At 30.6% G+C, this 17,202-nt stretch overlaps 1 protein-coding gene across 2 annotated transcripts; it reads left to right on the top strand.

The window, feature by feature from the left end:
* The first annotated feature begins 2,782 nt into the window (after positions 1–2,782).
* On the top strand, positions 2,783–8,895 carry LOC100800164 (uncharacterized). 2 transcript variants are annotated; one of them, XM_006598773.3, is made up of 8 exons: positions 2,783–2,948; positions 3,435–3,747; positions 5,117–5,314; positions 5,672–5,944; positions 6,290–6,392; positions 6,549–6,667; positions 7,115–7,291; positions 7,654–8,895. In XM_006598773.3, exons 2-8 carry the CDS (start codon positions 3,445–3,447, stop codon positions 8,473–8,475), a joined length of 1,995 nt encoding a protein of 664 aa, XP_006598836.1. In that variant the 5' UTR covers positions 2,783–2,948; positions 3,435–3,444; the 3' UTR covers positions 8,476–8,895. The 2 variants fall into 2 exon arrangements, with proteins under 2 accessions (XP_006598836.1, XP_014624614.1); XM_014769128.3 differs by having other exon boundaries at positions 5,103–5,314.
* Positions 8,896–17,202: the final 8,307 nt, after the last annotated feature.

Below are 17,202 nucleotides of genomic sequence, written 5' to 3'. Positions count from 1 at the left end.
AGTAAGATAATTACTCTTGAGGTTGCAAAGCCTAGCGCATGTTGGGAACGTAATCAATAGTATAAAATCGTCCAGTGAAAAGATTACACGTGTTAAGATGTGATATTTTTTTTACTTTTTTTTATTTCTTTTGCATTTACAAAAAGACACGTCGCTGCCGAGAAATATGTTGTTCAGAGCTGACCAAACTGACCATATTGGAGGTTCCTAATCTATGAAACACGGACCCGATACTTCAAATGATTAATATTTAAAATTTAGGACACAAAAATATTAAATACACACATAAATAAAATTAAATATGAGTAGTATAACAAAATATCTAAAGAATTGATGGTATATTTATTTTTTAAAACCTTCTATATTTTTTTTGAAGTTAATGAGTTGGAAAAAAGTGACAACTTAAATTTTCAAGAAATATGTGTTGACACAACATTGAACAAGAGAGGTGTAGGTAGCTTATAATGAAAAAAAGCACAACGAAAGAGCGTTTCGGCACACGTTAAGAGATGAAGGCAAGAGACTAGCTGTTGAGGCTTGTCCGGAGTTACACCAAGCCACGTACGACTAGTGGATTAAGACTTATAGCTAGCTAGACTCATTTGATAAGCACGTTGGAAAATTTGTTCAAAGATAAATTGGAGGAATAATACTGTGCAGGATGTTATAAAAATTTAATGGAAAAGATTCTTCAGATGCATTCATGATAAGATAGCCCAGGTGGGTGGGGCTGGCAACCAGGCTAGAGATCTAAATTCCAGAGAGGCTCTTGCTTGTCGTTTTGTAATGGAGTAGCTTCATAAGACATTTTCTGTAGTTCATGTTTTTCTCTACTTAGCTTATGTTAAGTTTGTCTTGTTTCATGCAGACTAGCTACTTACTATTTACTGTGTGTTTTGTTTAATGTTAAATTAACCATACACACATTTTCTTGTATATTTCAAAAATTTGTAACTTTTAATTGATTCAATCGCCTATTTGGGAGTCTCCTAATGATAAATCAAACTTAGTTGTGATTAAATTGCAACTTAACTAATTTTAATTTTGTTGGTCTATTTCTGTTATGATAATTGATATAATATAGTGCTTTTTTTTCTCTTCTAAATGGAGCTTAAAAACGTACAATCATGTATCATGCAAACTGTGTTGTCATTTAAGTTTGTTTGTCTTTTTTGTTATGATAACTGGTACGTACCTTCTTTCTAAACTGATAAGTCATTGACCAATTCTTTACATTACTAGCTAAAATCTTTTCTGAACTCTTTGGCTAAAGCAAAGTCTGACCAATTCTTTACACTACTACACTTGAAAAATGTAAAACACGATCTCATGCATGTACTTAGGCAGAAATCATACACATGAGCATTTGAAATATAGCTCAAAGGCATAAGATATATACGCTCATGCTTGAAATAAGAAGAAATACAGCACCACCTATATATAACTCCAGCCAAAATTGGGATGAAACAAGGTGCTTTAGTTTTAGATAGTTTTGCTAATCACTTTGTGCACTATGTCATGAAGGAAGTTAAGCACAATACTTTTCTCTTTTCTCTTCTCTCTTCTCTCTGGCCCAAGGGATGGTGTGCAGTTTCTTCCATTGCAACCCTCACACCACTGAGTGTGGTAACCGAAGGTTCCATGCCATGCACATACCAGCTATTTTTTATTTACTCAAACTTTTTAGATTGAAATCTATTATTCAAAGTACAAATTTAGCAAAACTTATTCCAGTTGGCTTGACACTTGAACTCTTAATGAAAGTTTAGAGTTTGATTCCCGATTTAAATATAAAGTTACGACTGAAATACTATTTTAATTAAAATAAATTGACTTAATTGGAGGATATCAATATTTGTGATCGTGACCAAAAGAAAAAGAATTATAAAACGTAATAAATATTATGATAGGGGAGGATAAATAAAAAAAATATTAATTATGTAAACTATTGTGTGAATAACACAATTCAAACTGGTGTAAAACAACACACAATTCAAACTAAAATGCCAGCTTATGTATTATTAGTATTTTTTTCCTCCTATTCTCTCTTTTGAGCTGAACATATGCCATTACTGTTAAAAAAATAAATCTTACATACAATTATTTATAAAAAAAAATATTTTGATTGAAATACATAGATGATGCAATTTTTTTAAATGATTATTTAATCACAAATTAAGTATATGATAAATTTTTAATTGTTATAGTAATTATTTTAAAAATTATATCTACTTGATTTTTTAATTAATTGACTGTATAAGCATTTTTATTTCTTAGACTAACTGTAATTTTTAAAGTTTTTTTTATTCTACGAGACTTAATTTTATACTAAATCAAATGGACACGAAGGCAACAATGGTTATTAAAATAGAGAGAAATTTGGCCATGCATAAGCTCAAATAGGGTGGTGTGAGTGAAACATATATACCCAAATTTGGCTAAAACAATGCAACATGGAACCCGAATTTGAAACAATATTTTGAACAGGTCCTCTAACAACAAATTTAAGTTTTAACTACCAATTTGTTAAACAGGTCCTCTAATAACAATTTTAACTACCAATTTGTTAAGAGACTAAATCAAAACAAAATAATCAAATTTCAGAAACCCAGTATTAATGGGTCAATTTTCGTGGTGTAACTTATCAACTTACACTACATTGACGTGGTCTGTTTTTCGCTCCATCTCCACGCGCCGCGTGTCCCTTAAACGCATTATTATTATTATTATTATATAGAGTAAAAAATAAATAATCAAATAAAACTATTCTTAATTTCTGGTTGCTTCGTCCAGGTTCAAAGAAAACTGCGCAAAGCTTATTTATTTTATGTAACAGTATAAAAACAGACATCGTAAGAATTAAGAGGCTTCGGTACAATCTATGGTTCCTTCGTAACCAATCAATTTTTTTTTTCACCTTCAAATTCTTCCAAAATCACGTTATTCAGGTTCGTTCTTTCCTCATTTAGAGTTTTCTCTATTTTTATCATTTTTTTCTCTCTCTGATTTGGGAGTTTTAGGGTTTTGGGTTTCGGTGTGTCTTCATGTTCTTCAGGTTGCTCTTAATTTTCGATTTGTTCTCTTAATTCATGTGATCGTTATTCTTCTGATTTTTTTATTGATCAATCGAATGAATTGATGTTTTAAATGGCAACAAGGAAATTTCCTTCTGACCGAACTAGAAAAGCCCAAAATTTTTCGTCCAGTTTTGATCTTTTTTGCTTTGTTATGTTCTCTTATCGTAATTTGCGTTCCATAGTTGATGATCCCTATGAAAAACACTGTTTTGGTTTGTTTCTTTTGATTTGTTCACGGATAAATAGAAAATAAAGGATTTGAAGTTGGTTTACATTTGGAAATTGTATCACTGTTTTCTGTTGTGAATCCTTTTCTGATGAAGCTTTTTTTTTTTTTTTGGGATTTTGTTGTTATAGGGATAGTATCATGGCAACTGCAACCATGGCTACTGCAGCAGGTGCAGCTGCCCTTTTGTACTACACATTGAATCGGAAATTGCAGACTCACGATGCAATCGACGAAGATGGTGAAGAAAATGGGAGTGATACGCCCACTGATACGCCATTAGGTATTGGCCGTGTTTCTCATCGGTTAATCCAAGCCCCTGCAACATGGTTGGAGACAATTTCAACATTGTCAGAGACTCTCAGGTTCACGTATTCGGAGACACTTGGGAAATGGCCAATTGGGGATTTGGCGTTTGGCATCAGCTTTCTTCTAAAGCGGCAGGTAATGACAACGAGTAGATTTTGGTTCTTTATTGTTGCCCTGATTTGAAGCAACTGAAAATGCCGGAAAGCTGTGTCGTTTTTTTATCTATCTGTAACTTTGGACACATTTAAGTAGTAAGTAGAATATAGAATCAGTATTTAGTGTGGAAGCCAGGTGCATATTTTTCAGGTAGAACTATAATTGATCTGAAATGGTAGTTGCAACCTGCACTTAATGTGCAACTCACATAATTCACCTAAAGGATTGCCCGTCACTGACATTGATGAATGAAAGAGAGAGAAATATAGAGAAAGTAAAATGGACAATGGTCATGGAAGTTATGCGAGTTAGGTGAACTTTTTCATGTGTAAATAAAATTGTTGATGATTAAATGGTTGGAAGACCAATTTAATGCTTTCCATCTCAATAAAAAAAATTATGGTCGTTAAAGAAATAATCCCACATTTGGAGAGCAGTTATAATTTATATTAACTCTTAAGTGTTCCTTACATGTGATAGGATCTTTTTTTCATGGGTGTTGTTTTTGTTTTGCTTTTTAAGCCTTCTCAACATCACAGCAGTGGTTTGGGATCATGACTTGCAATATTTGAACTTCTTTTGTTACTTGTTAATCATGATCACTTTGAAGTTGACATATTAGATTATTCTTGGATTTTATGATTTACATGATATGATTTCTGTTTATACTTTCTAGGAGAGTAATATGGCTAAGGTAGCTTAGAAATCAGACTATTCTCTACAAAATGAATCCTCACAAGATTGTTCACATGACCTGTGCTACTTTATATATTTGATTTTGATTTAAATCATATATTAAGCATTTTTTAAGGTAGATCAGTTTCATGACATCCTGGACTACTTAATTTCTTCATCTCAGCTCAACATAAATAGATGAGAAGTTGCTCTGTAATATTGGTTTTGTGCCAGTTTAATTTGTTCATATTAAGCTGCAGTTTGAGTTTAATCATGTATCTTCTTTTTCAATGCTTATGGTTGGACATTAAAGCCATATTTGTTTGGATTTTGTGCCATATACTATCAATCCAATTTTATTAAGAACTAAGACCTACTAGTTTTTCAAACAAGGTCAGCAATACTCAAAAATAAATTGCCAAGTTGGACCCTGTAGTTTTGTAAATGTATCCCAACAATTATAATTAAAAAGTAGTTGTACTGTATAATATCTAGCAAATTCAAAATTCTAAAGTCAATTTTTTACTGTCTAATCCAAATGGACGCTAAGATACTAGACTATTGATACTCACAGAACATTATCTGTAGTTAACATGAAAAATGTAGTTTGTGGTTTTGATGCTTCCTTTTTTATTTTATTTAAGTGACTTAGTTTGTAGATTTTACTTTGCAGGGAGACTATCATGTTGACAGTGAATTTTGTGGTACGGACAGTGTACAGCTGAAAGGATCTGAGATTACTGCTGAACTTAAGTATCTCTTAAACTTGTTGACATTGTGTTGGCACTTTTCGAAGAAGCCCTTTCCCTTGTTTTTAGAAGAAACTGGCTACAGTGAAGAAAACGTTCTCCTTCGAGAAGCCAAAGCAGGAGTAAGTCTTGTTTGAATTTTAGGAAAAAATGATAATAATTCAATATCTGTACTGTGTTGACTAAGTCATTGATAGTTATTAACACACATTCTCTTTTGAGGAAGGATGGAAGGCTGAAAGCAACAGAGGATGTTGTTTTATTTAGACTGATAAAATATGGGATAAAAAATTGATGATAGATGCCTTCTTTTTGCTTCACTTTTAGTACATTTTTGTGAGTTTTTCTTTCTTTCTCTTTTTGGAGGGGTGTGGGGTGGCTCAATTGAATCAGATGAATAAGTAATACTTGCTACCATTTCAGTAAGCATTCAGTAAAGACAATGTATGTTTAAACTTGTCTTTTCATTTGTTGTGCAGATTTTGAAACCAGCTTTTACAATAATAGCTGATCATGAGATGAAATGCCTTTTGTTATTGATTCGTGGCACACATAGTATCAAGGATACTCTAACAGCTGTTACAGGAAATGTGGTACCATTTCATCACACTGTTGTTAATCAGGGGGGTGTCAGTGATTTGGTTTTAGGTTATGCACATTGTGGAATGGTTGCTGCTGCTCGATGGATTGCAAAGCTCGCAACTCCTTGTCTCCTTGAAGCACTTGGTCACTACCCTGACTATAATGTTAAGGTAAAGATGTTTCTTTTTATAATATCCCCTGCTCTTTGACTAAATAATCCTTTTGAAACACTTGCCTGTTAGACCATAATATCATTTTTTTAATATTGTAATCAAGCATGCATAGCTAGTAGATTGTAGTCATCATGGTTTTTCTTATTTTCGTTAATCTTGAATTTGACAACAAAAGTTTTATTAGATCTTGAAATCATTCAGTTTGTAAATATGCTGTTTGGCTACTTAATTTCTCTTTTCTGGCGTTTGTTATTCTATATTGAATCATAACTCATAAGGTTTGAATAGTTAGTAGATGTTTCTGTACTTTTCTGGATTACTTTCTAAGAGTCTTTTACATAGATTGTAGGGCACTCTTTGGGTGGAGGAACTGCAGCAATTCTAACTTATGTGTTGAGAGAGAGAAAGGAACTGTCCGTCGCTACATGTGTTACATTTGCTCCAGGTCAGTCTTTGTAATTTATATTATGATATTCTTTTTGTCAATATGATTCTGCATTTTTGTTTTCGAAGTGAAAGTGTAGTAATCCTAGAGCACTTTGGGACTGATACTGATTTACACAAGAAGTCTTTTGAACCTGACATCTTGTTACTCTTGCAGCTGCTTGTATGACATGGGAGTTGGCAGAGTCAGGCGATAGTTTTATTACTTCTATTATAAATGGAGCTGATTTGGTACCTACATTCTCAGCTGCTTCTGTAGATGACTTGCGTTCTGAGGTTGTGATCCTTTGCATTGTGTATTGGAAAATGTTGTTGTAGTCTTGATTTATTGACCAATATTGATGATATTTGTGCAAGATTTGCTGGGGGAGAGTGTAATTTAAGTAATTAGGACTTGCAGTCTCAATTACATAAATTATTTGGTGGATTTAAGACTTATTTATGGTCATGAACTATTTTAGGTTCTTCAAACTGTATTAAAGGAATTGTGGGATGTTTTAGAAAGCAGTCATATAAATGTCCCTACTCTCACATGAAGTTATAGAGATTCAACATTACTCTCGCATGATGTTAAATTCCTTCACAGAAATCCATAATGCTCCTGATTTGGTTTGCTTGCCTTATTGGGACTTGGATAACCCGATAAACTTGCTACAATGCCATTTGCATGATGAATATGTTTGCAGTTCATTTGTGTATTAAAATTACTTTTCCAATTTTCAGGTGACAGCATCAGCATGGATAAATGACTTGAGGAATCAAATTGAGCAAACAAGAATACTCAGTACTGTCTATCGTTCAGCTTCAGCATTAGGTTCTCGCCTCCCATCGATTGCCACTGCTAGAGCAAAAGTTGCTGGGGCTGGGGCCATTTTGCAGCCAGTTTCTAATGGTACTCAGGTACTTTACCCTTTTACCCTCTGTTATGTAAAAGATCAATTCACTTTTTGTTTATCATCCAACTATGTATTGTCTCCGAAAGCAGGGCACAATAAACTATTCATTGTTGGAAATTAAAAAGAAAAGTCTTTTTGTTTGGTTGTCTTTCTTGTGTTGAACAACAAAATTTATTGGTGTTGCAATCCAGTAGTAAAAAAAGCAAGTATTATTTATTATGCTTTTGATCATAAGCCTAACTTGGAAAAATTGTATTAATCTTGTTAGTTCTCTTCTAAGGTTGGGGTTGACGTGTTCAATCTGATCATGCAAGAAGTACTAGTGCTACTTCTGCTACTCCATGTCTGACTTTTGAAAAACTGCAGGTTGTGATGAAGAGGGCCAAGAGTATGGCTCAAGCAGCATGGGCACGTCCAAACCTTAATTTGTCCTCTTGGTCATGCATGGGACCTCGTCGCAGAGTCATGAGTGCTCATTACTCCAGAGATGGGGGAAGTTCCCCTACATCCTCTTCCTCTACCAACATTGAAAGTTCCGATCCCCTTCTTGGTTCTCCCACAAAGGCGATTAATGCAAAGAATATGAACCTTCCTGTATCTTCATCTATAGAAGAGTGGTCTTCTGAGATTGAATGTGGCAATGGAAGTAGTTCTGATACTGAGGTGGATGTTGATCATGATGACAGTCTGAACATGATGGACCGTGACAGATATGAGGATCAGATGAGTGAAGTGGAGTTGTGGCATCAACTGGAACATGAGCTGTATGATAGACCTGAAGGTGAGGAGACTGATGTTGCAAAGGAGATAAGGAAAGAGGAAGCAGCCATAGCAGAGGAAGTAGGGCAAATCCAGAGCTCTGCACCAGAAATAAAAGAAATCCACAGATTTTTCCCTCCGGGAAAGATAATGCACATTGTTACACTCCACTCTGACACTGCTGAGCAGGAAAGTGATGGTAGCCGAACCTCTGCAAGTTCAGACAGTAGCGAGCTAAATGAGACTGAGATTGGGATTTTTCTAACTTCAAGGTCTCTATATAGTAAACTTAGACTTTCACAGAGAATGATCAGTGATCACTTCATGCCAGTTTATAGAAGGCAGATTGAAAGGCTAATAAAAGAACTCGAGGAAGAATCTAATGAGGGTCACAATACACGAGGTAGTGCTATAGTCAAAGACAGATAAAATTAGATTTATGTTTGCCATACTGCGTGTCATTGGGTGTTTTTTGTCCCATTGATCTCGGAACAAGTTTCATAGGAACTGCAGTTTTTGTGTTATGCTGCAATAAGGAACCCAAAAGAAGGTGATTACAGCCACCTAATATACTGATGATCAAATGGAACCAACTCATCATCCCTGGATACTTTTAACATTGATGCTGCCGGCCCGGGAAAAGTAATTGTAAATGCTTCCCCAATCCAAGTTGTATGTAAATAGCAATAGTGTGGCAAACTGACCAGTAAAAGGTTAAAATGATTCGTGGTAATTTGAATGAAGAAATGTTTTGCTGAATCAATGTCTTTGTGAATTGAATGTTTGGTGCACTCTATGTATCTTACATCACATTATTTTGATTTATAAAACGTGCTAGTTTCCCCTTAATCATTATCAGTTTGGTGGGAATGGTTGGAGTTAGTAACAGAATGGTTGGAGTTGGACCAGGTGAGTGAACAAGTGCATTCTGTTCAGTCTTAAAAAGTTTTTTACTCAAAATATCTTGAGTTTCAAGAGACATACTAACCAAAGATTCAAATTGTGACCCCTACCACAGCCCCAATCGCTTCTGAGCATTGAAACTTGAATGGCCGTTTAAGCAAGACAAATTTATTGGTTGATAGTAAAATGAGATAATGAAATTCATAATAGCTGCAGATGCAGTTCACACCTAGCAATAATACTTTACTATGTAGATCTCATAAATTAGTTGCAATTTCATGTCAGAAACTTTAGAGCTATTGATTTAGTTCTTCACAAACTGCAACACAATTTATTGATTTAAAAATAGATAAGGAAAATTGTTTTGCGTTGAAAGTTTAAATTTTTAAGTTGTTGTCAAAACTAGCAAATTCAATGAGATAAAATAATTTTGTAAATAATAATCAACACTAAAATCTCAATGGATAAAATAAATATATTCATACTAGAAAAACTATAAAGTCATAAGAAAAAAAGAATAAAAGAAAATGAGACATAAATTATATTGATAAAAATAATATAAATATGTTACTCATTTGACAAATTTTTCATCTTGATCAAATTTATCCTGTATTGGTTGAAGCTTATACTTGAAAAGAAAAAAAAAATAGTAAATCGTTAAAGACTTGAGCATGTTGTTTACGAATTATGAAATGATACAAATAAAAATGAAAAAAGCTATATAAAGTAGAGAGAAAGAGTTGAGAGAGGAGAAAGATGTATAGAGAAAATAAATGTTATTTGATTCACTTTGTCTATTTGTACTACTAAATAGAAGACTCTTGATACGACAGAAACTTTGATTCAATAATTATCTTCAATATCTTCTCGAGATTATATCTTTATCAAAGGAAATTAATTACATCATATTATTTTTATCAGGAGTAATCAAATCAAAATTAACAAATGATAAACATATAAAAAATAATGCTATCGATAACAACTACCGCATTTTCAATACTATTTGTAGTTTAATTTTTGCTGAATTGAACAAATATTAAAAATATTTTTTAAAATATTATATTTTAACTACACTTAATTTCAAATTCATCCAAAAGTGAAATACTTGATTTTAGTATTTCAAATAATATCATCCCTAAAAAGTTATTCTTATGTCTTAAAACAACTCTCCCTTTAACCATATATAAATAATAAAGGTAAATAATCAAATTTATCTCAAATGTGGTAATAAATTAATCTATAAAAAGTAAAAAATGTAAATTTAATTATTAAATTTGTAAAAAAAAAATAAAACACATTAGTTGTTAAATTTATGAAATCATCTTATCATTAAATTATAATATTGGATGATCAATTTGATAATAAATTATATTTTTTAAGAATTAATTTAAAATTAAGTTATAAAATTTGGAGACCAATTTGCATTAAATGACTAATTTTTTATATTTTTTATACATTGATGGACTAAATTTAAATTTTTTATTTTTTACATATCAATTTTTCACGTCTTGCCCTTTCAAGAAGGATTTAGTTATTTATCCAATAATAAATGTCAAATATCCACTAGATATATGCTGATATATTTCGTGAAAACATAATTTTTAAATATTTATTATGATTGATCATTAATATTTGATTCTTGTAAAAAAAATTATTAATATTTGATAAATGATAACTAAAATATCCATGATGAGAGTACTCCATGATCTGAAAATTTTCATTTTTCCAATGAACTGTTTTCACGATTACGGATGGCATATATTTGAGGTAAAGGGTGTGGTTATTAAATCAAAGCAAAGTTTGTGGCATTAACCGTCTCACGTCCACACATCAAAACTTGAAAGAATTCTTCTAATTAATTAGGACTAATTAAACACATTGGAGAAAAGGTCCACCTTGAGCCAACTTGCGACAAAATTGCCTGTATTCAAGTTTTGACATAAAGATTAAGAAAGCATTAATAATTTTAATGAGCAATCTAATTTTATTAAAAATTTATTCACCAAAACAATTTTTTTTATTGAAAGATACAATAAAAAAATTCTGAAAAAATAATTAGTGTTCAAAATTCACCGGCCAAATTAAGGATAAATATGAAAAATTATTTAATTGTGTATTAATATTTAAAAAGGTAATTGTTGGAACAAATTAAAATTTATTAAAACGTGCTAAAGTGAAGCGAAGAGTGTATTGAACTATTGATTTAGAATTCTTTATTGAAATCTTAGTAAACTATTTCCACTACTTTATCATCGAAAAGTAGTTCAAAATATTGTACTAGTTCATAGAACATGGAAAATGTTACCATCGGGTTCTTAAACTGATTTTACATTTAGAAAACGATGTCTCAACTACGTACTTTTGGGTTTGGACGCATATTAAACCATTTCAGAATTAATGAGAAGCTATCACGCATATACATGTTTAAAGGAAAAATGAAGTACATACAATATACTACTAATATATATAATTAGTAGAGAACTAGTAATGGTCGACATCAACTATTAATGATATCGTCCATTTAATGCTTCCAAATTTTGGAACGAGAAAATAATTAAAAATATGAAGAAATTGTTTTGTTTTTATAGATTTTTCCTCAAATAGAGGTCCTCCATTTATGACACAAACATGAAGGAATTGAAGCGTACAATAGGAGTATTGTAGAGATCGTTATCACTTCTGCTGTCACCATAATTATCATTTTTCTCTTCCACACTCTAATTTGCATGTGATTGAGCTTCTTCTTCATCAGGAAAAATACAAAAATCATGCACTCTCATCGACGACACGATCGACCTACATTACTACATATTTATCAGAAATTAATATATCAATTAAAATTTGTAGAATTTTTCATTTGCTTTTATCCATTACTCCTCGTCCTCTCCACGTTCAATCTTTATTGTTCATAATGTATTTTTCTGTATTATATCATTTAGTATTATTTTTTTCGCTGTCCAGTTTATCTGATCTGCACTTCAAATTATATCTCTAGCATCGCTTTATATATATATATATAGATTATAGATATCTTCTACTAGACTTGATGTTGCTCAAGTTGAATAATTGGATAGGATTAGTGAGTGACAAAGTTTTGTTAAGTAGTTAATGCAATTATATATCTTAGAAAATAATTTCTTTACTCGGGTCAGGTATAAGACAGTGACAATTGATAAAAAAATTTAGATATTTAAGACAATTACATATTTAATTTCAACTTGACTTCTAGATAAGTTGAAATTCCTCATGCATCATTGATTTTATTACTCGATAATTTTTTTTTCTTTCTTCCTTTTTTAACACTTTAAAGTAACAATCAAATACTACATCAAGGCTAAAATAATACCAACAAGGCTAAGTTGAAATCCCTCGTCATTGATTGAGGTACTGTATAGTTTTTTTCTTTTTTTTTTTAACATTTTAAAGTAACAAGCAAATACTACAACAAGGCTAAAATAATACCAATAATTGGTGGTTATGTGATTCTGTTAGTTATTATTTCATTTGGTGTTTTTCTAAATCCAAATTTGTTACGAGACTCATTTCTAAAACCAAAAGCAATTAAGCATCTCCCGGCGTAACAAATTTGAGTTATTAGTTTTAAAAATCAAATAATTTTTATATGTATATGCAATGAAATTGACATTTTTTTTTCTCTTTCGACGAATTAGTTAATCAAAGATAAATTTAGATATTTTAATTTCCTAAATTATTGTTTAGACGTGTTGAGAAAGGAAAACCACAAATGATAACTTTTCCCTTTCCCCACCCGGATGGATAGCTTTGGCCAAATAGGGAAGAGAGTACAAAAGAGGAAAGGACGAACAGTATAAAGAATCACCTTTGTCACTTTGTTTGCGCAACCATGGCTTCGCTAAGAAGCTTTCAGTATAAAAAATCAAACACTAATATATAGACTTTTTCTAAGTCTTTTCTACAATTCATAATTTTCACTAACCAACTTTTAGTTGCTCTTTTTCAATTCTCTAAACATTGTTTGAAAGTGGAGTATTATAAGCAAATAGTAGGGTAGAAAAAATAAATAATTTTAAACTAAGAAAATGATATAAATACTTATAAAAAAACTAAAATTAAAATATAAATTTAATTTTCATACACTGTTAATAAATTCAAAAACACTTTAAATATGAATTTTTAATGTAACTATTACAAAAAGTCAATAAATCTTACATGATAATCTATGATTGGATGATAATATAAAAATATATATTATAAATTTATTTAAATTAAATTCTTAAGATATTAATTTTTTGTTAATCTATTTTTTTAAATGGAGGGTATTTGATTTTAGTAATATACTAAGTATTCTGGTTAAGCATTGCACATGATACAAGCTAAGTTTATTTTTATACTTTATAATTTGAATTCATAATAAAATAATATTTCTTAAAATATATAAATGATACTATAATTAAATTTTATAATAAATGAATATGTTTGAGTATATAAATTAATAATATATTGAATTTATAATAAATAATTTAAATTGTCATATAAGATTATTTTCATCTATCGATGATATCTTCTAAAAAAAATGATTGAAATTCAATTCAATTTGAAAATAGAAATAAAATTAAAAAGGATAGACTAAGTTAAGAAGATAAGTATATATATACACATAAGTACAAAAGGGTGATAGTTTGAGATGATTGAGAAAACTTTTTTGGCTAGTTTCGTTACAGTATGTATAATACTCCTGCAAGTGGGATAATAGAGAATATTAAAATTGTTTAATTAAGAAAGTGGAAAAAGTAAAATATATATTTTAATATATAATAGAGTTGACAAAGTAAACTACCTGACCCAGTCTGAGTTCAAATTCTTTCATCAAGTAAATTTAGGCTAGTTTGCACATTTTATCTCCTCTAATTTATATTTTATAGCATAGTAATAGATGAACAGATCTAAAAGTGTTAGCTCATATGGTTTTTCTCCTTCGGCCTTTCGATATATTACGAGAAGAACCGATCCTCTTTTATCTCTTATCTTCTTTCTCGTACAGCATTGTTCCTTCCTATCGTTTACAGTACGTTTGACTCATTATCTGAAAAACACATTATTATAAAAATGATTGAACAAAACCCTTTTATACAGTCTTCATCTAGAGTCCTGCTAATAAATGGGGAAAAATATATATAATTGAACAGAAAGGAAAATAAACTATATATCATTGACATTTGAAGCATATACCAAACTCGTCGAAGTATACATTATTAACTAAAATTACTTTTGGTTTAACTAATCACTTTCATTTTGATACGATCAATCAATTAACCATACACATGATAAGTGTGTGGCGTAAGACATGATGATACTACTATTAAATTATTTCCCGTTAATCATCGATTACAGCATTAGCTGCATACGATATTTGCCAATTGCCATAGTCATTATCTGTTGAAAGCCAAAAGCAAATTTGGTTTCAGTTGACCTGATTAATCCAAGCGTACATATACAGAGAAAACATATAATAATTTCTAGTTTATATATGTGACTCAATATATTACTAGTAGACCCATCTTTGGTTATTCTATTATACAGGTTATACTATTATACAATATTGCTATTTTTTACATTAAAAAGCAAATGAATGAGTTAAAAGTAATATTAGATAAAAAATAATATAACTTTCCACGCTTTTTTACATATGTATAACCCATCTTTGGTTATTCACACCATAGTTTTAAATTGTAGTCATAATGTCAATATATTTTTGACACTTCACAATCATATTAAAACCGCAATTATAATCACATCAGTTATATTTTTTCATAATTATTTATAATATAAAAGTTTTCAGGTTCACCTTAACCACACTAAGAAGTAACTGTTTTGAGGAATTGAAGAAAAATAGACCTAAATATATAGAAGACGTGTAAAAAACATACATGTAGGCATTGAATAAGATCTAGACAACAAGGATGCATGGGTTCACATGCCCTATATTGGTATTGAGCATGTGAAATTGCGAAGTATGTTAGATGTTCCCACACCACAAAATTAATGCATATTAGAGGCTCGTGGCATATATATCTGCGGCTGTTTGGTGGAAAATGAGAGCTCCACATAACTAGAACAATTCCAAGGTGGGTTTGTCCCTCAGAGGGGCAAAGGGGGGTGTCACAGTGTCCAAGTGCAAGTCCCCATCACAACCGCTGCTTAGTGCAAATAGCAATTATATGTCACGCAGTCACCTCTCATTGGCATGCCAATGTTTGGTCCACTCATTAAATTTGCTGTTTTTCAGCACAGAACCTACTGCAATTTGGGGTTTGACTGTGACCTTCTGTGGGTGAGGATTTCTTTTCATAATGGAATTCAGATGCATGAGGATATATATATAATATATATCTCTTTCTCCATTTCTCTCTCTCTCGAATCTCTCCTTGTATATTTTTTTTTAATACAAAAAGTTTGGATTAGAAGAATATATGCCCCTTGTACAGTCAGAAAAACTACACTAATCTAACTGAAGATTTATGATTTATAGTGAAATTTACGTATAACTTCTTAAGAGAAGAAGTTTGAAAATGGAACTTCAGTCACGTATGATATGAGTGAGTAGAAAATTCAATCAAATGTGTTTCTATTGTATTTTATTCTTCTTCTTTCCTATCAATATGTTTCTTTAAAGTTTATCCTGTTGAAGCTAATCACCGTCAAACACTAAATATAAATATTTTTTTAATAAAAATTTAAATTTTAGTTTATTGAGTTGTAAAAGAATAATTCCTTTAACCATATAAAGTGTGTCTTTGGTTTCATATTAAATTTTTTAATTTTTTAAATTTATAATCACCTTGAAGTACTAATTAACATAACTTTAGATAAATTTTTACACCTTAAAAAATTAATTCCAAATCCACAATTGAATCTAACATAAAATAACTTTAGATACTTTTGCGTTGAATAAAATATTTTATAATACATATTATCATTAACATATTTTGATAATAAAAATATTTAAACATAAATCATATTATTTATAAAAAAATGAATTTCATTCAAAATTATTTTTGTAGCTGGCTCCTCCAAACACACGTACCCAATTCCATTGGTGTCATATTCATTTGTTTGTGTTAGTTCTGATATCTTTAATAATGGGAAATGGAAGTGGGGTCCATGAAACAAGTGGTTGCAAACAAACCCAACCAATTATTAAAGGCATGGAAATTTCACCTGTCCAATATTGCCCCCTCATTCATATATATGATCTACTTTCTCTTGTTGTGTTATTACAATATATAATCATCTAATAAAAACAAAACTAACTCTTCTCGGAAGAAAAAAGTGAACATTATTTAGGGTTTTGTTCGACGTGTGTGCATGCATATCAAGCATATGTGCTTCAACTTTATAGTTGTCACACTTGGGAATCAGAATAGCTCGCTAGATACGCCATATATGGAGAACCTCCACATAATTAGCCACAAGAATAATTCTCCTTTCACTTTCCTCTTTATGTGGTTCCCTTTATTGTCAAGCAGCTTGAGCGATATAAAATTAAAGTATTTTTTTCTAAAATAATATTATCGTACCTTGTATTTTGCTAAAGTAAAGTGTATTATAAGTCCCCTTATTCTCTCCTTCGTAGCATATTGAGTCAATCTTGTCCAACATTATCAAGATACGCTAAATCAATCCCAGAAATATATTGATTAAATTTCATTTTAGGAGTGGATATTGTTATCCAAGCTTGAGAACTTTGCTACTTGGAGGACCTGGTATTTTTTTTCGATCGGCAAACAAATATACTATTTATTAATAAAAGGGCACAAGAAATTCATACACCATAATTTCAGGGTGTGCATGCACACCATAAACATAAAATGATGAGTGTACGTTTTAATTATTAAGCAAATTATAATAGTAATATATTACTACTCAATGAGAAAAACCAAATTACTTACAAGTGCTTTTATTTTTTGGGTGAACCTTATAATTGTTACATCTAGATGACTAAAGCGTAAACACAACAATATATATTTTTTGGGTGAACCTTATAAATATATATTTTATAGGACTGAAAGTTCTTTATGATATAATCTATATATATTTATACAACATTTTACATTTATTTTTTAAAAGATATTATTACTTCGATTATTAATGTTATAAATATTTTAAATACACACACATATATATATAAATGATTAAATTAATTATATTCTTAATATTATTTAAATTTTACAAGTTTTAATATAAATAATTGACACAATAAATAGTTAGACA

Source organism: Glycine max, chromosome 16 (assembly GCF_000004515.6).
Source record: "Glycine max cultivar Williams 82 chromosome 16, Glycine_max_v4.0, whole genome shotgun sequence".
NCBI lineage: Eukaryota > Viridiplantae > Streptophyta > Magnoliopsida > Fabales > Fabaceae > Glycine > Glycine max.
Note: the sequence above shows the minus strand (reverse complement) of the source record. Positions and strands in the feature narration are given on the sequence as shown.